This window comes from Mandrillus leucophaeus, unplaced genomic scaffold (genome assembly GCF_000951045.1).
Source record: "Mandrillus leucophaeus isolate KB7577 unplaced genomic scaffold, Mleu.le_1.0 Scaffold101, whole genome shotgun sequence".
Taxonomy (NCBI): Eukaryota; Metazoa; Chordata; class Mammalia; order Primates; family Cercopithecidae; genus Mandrillus; species Mandrillus leucophaeus.
In genome coordinates, this window is record NW_012098210.1 from 3214859 (window position 1) to 3215852 (window position 994).

At 64.2% G+C, this 994-nt stretch overlaps 1 protein-coding gene across 1 annotated transcript; it reads right to left on the reverse strand.

Moving 5' to 3' along the window:
- Nucleotides 1–201: 201 nt before the first annotated feature.
- On the reverse strand, nt 202–993 carry ADRA1D (adrenoceptor alpha 1D; the record flags this gene model as incomplete). The annotated part of the gene is made up of 1 exon (XM_011975512.1): nt 202–993. A coding segment is annotated over one exon (792 nt), but the record flags the coding sequence as incomplete, so codon positions are not given.
- Nucleotide 994: the final 1 nt, after the last annotated feature.

Sequence of the window (994 nt, forward strand, 5' to 3'; positions counted from 1 at the left end):
GAAGCCTGTGAAACAAACCTGGTGAGGATGAAGACCCTCTCTTTGGCACTCCACAAAATGGTGCATGCACACCTGCCTCTTAGGAGACTCAGGACTTGCTAAGCCAACTTTCCAGGTTCAGGTGGGGGTCGCCCAAGTCTGGGTGCCACGAGGACACCGCCATAGGCTCAGGGAGAACAGGAGGGGCCGGTGGGAGAGGGGTCACTCACCGAGCGGCAGGACAAAGAAGAAAGGGAACCAGCAGAGCACGAAGACGCCCACGACGATGGCCAGCGTCTTGGCCGCTTTCTTCTCACGGGAGAACTTGAGCAGGCGCACGGAGAGCGAGCTGCGGAAGGTGTGGCCCTTGGCGCTGCGCAGGCCGTGCGCCCCGTCGGCGCCCGTGGCCGCGCCACGACAGTGGATGCGCAGCACCACCTCGGAGGCCTTGCCTCGCTCGCGCTTGACGCCCGCCTCGAGGCTGCGCGTGGTGCTGCGCGCGACCACGTACACGCGGCAATACATGACCACGATGACCGCCATGGGCAGGTAGAAGGAGCACACAGAGGAGAAGACAGCGTAGCCCGCCTCCTCGGTGATACCGCAAAAGCGCTCGTCAGGGGGCACGGGCTCCTTCCAGCCCAGCAAGGGCCCTACGGACACCACCAGGGCTACGACCCAAAGCAGCGCCAGGATGGCGGCCGCCTTGCGCTCGGTCATGATGGCTGGGTACTTGAGTGAGTGGCGCACGCCCACGTACCGGTCCACGGAGATGGTGCAGAGGCTGAGGATGGAGGCCGTGCAGCACAGCACGTCCACGGCGGCCCACACGTCGCAGAAGGCCCGGCCAAAGGCCCAGAAGCCCAGAACCTCCATGGTGGCCGAGAAGGGCAGTACCGTGGCACTCAGCAGCAGGTCGGCCACGGCCAGGTTCACGATGAAATAGTTGGTGACAGTCTGCAGGTGTCGGTTGCAGGCCACTGAGAGGATGACAAGCAAGTTACCTGCCACGGCC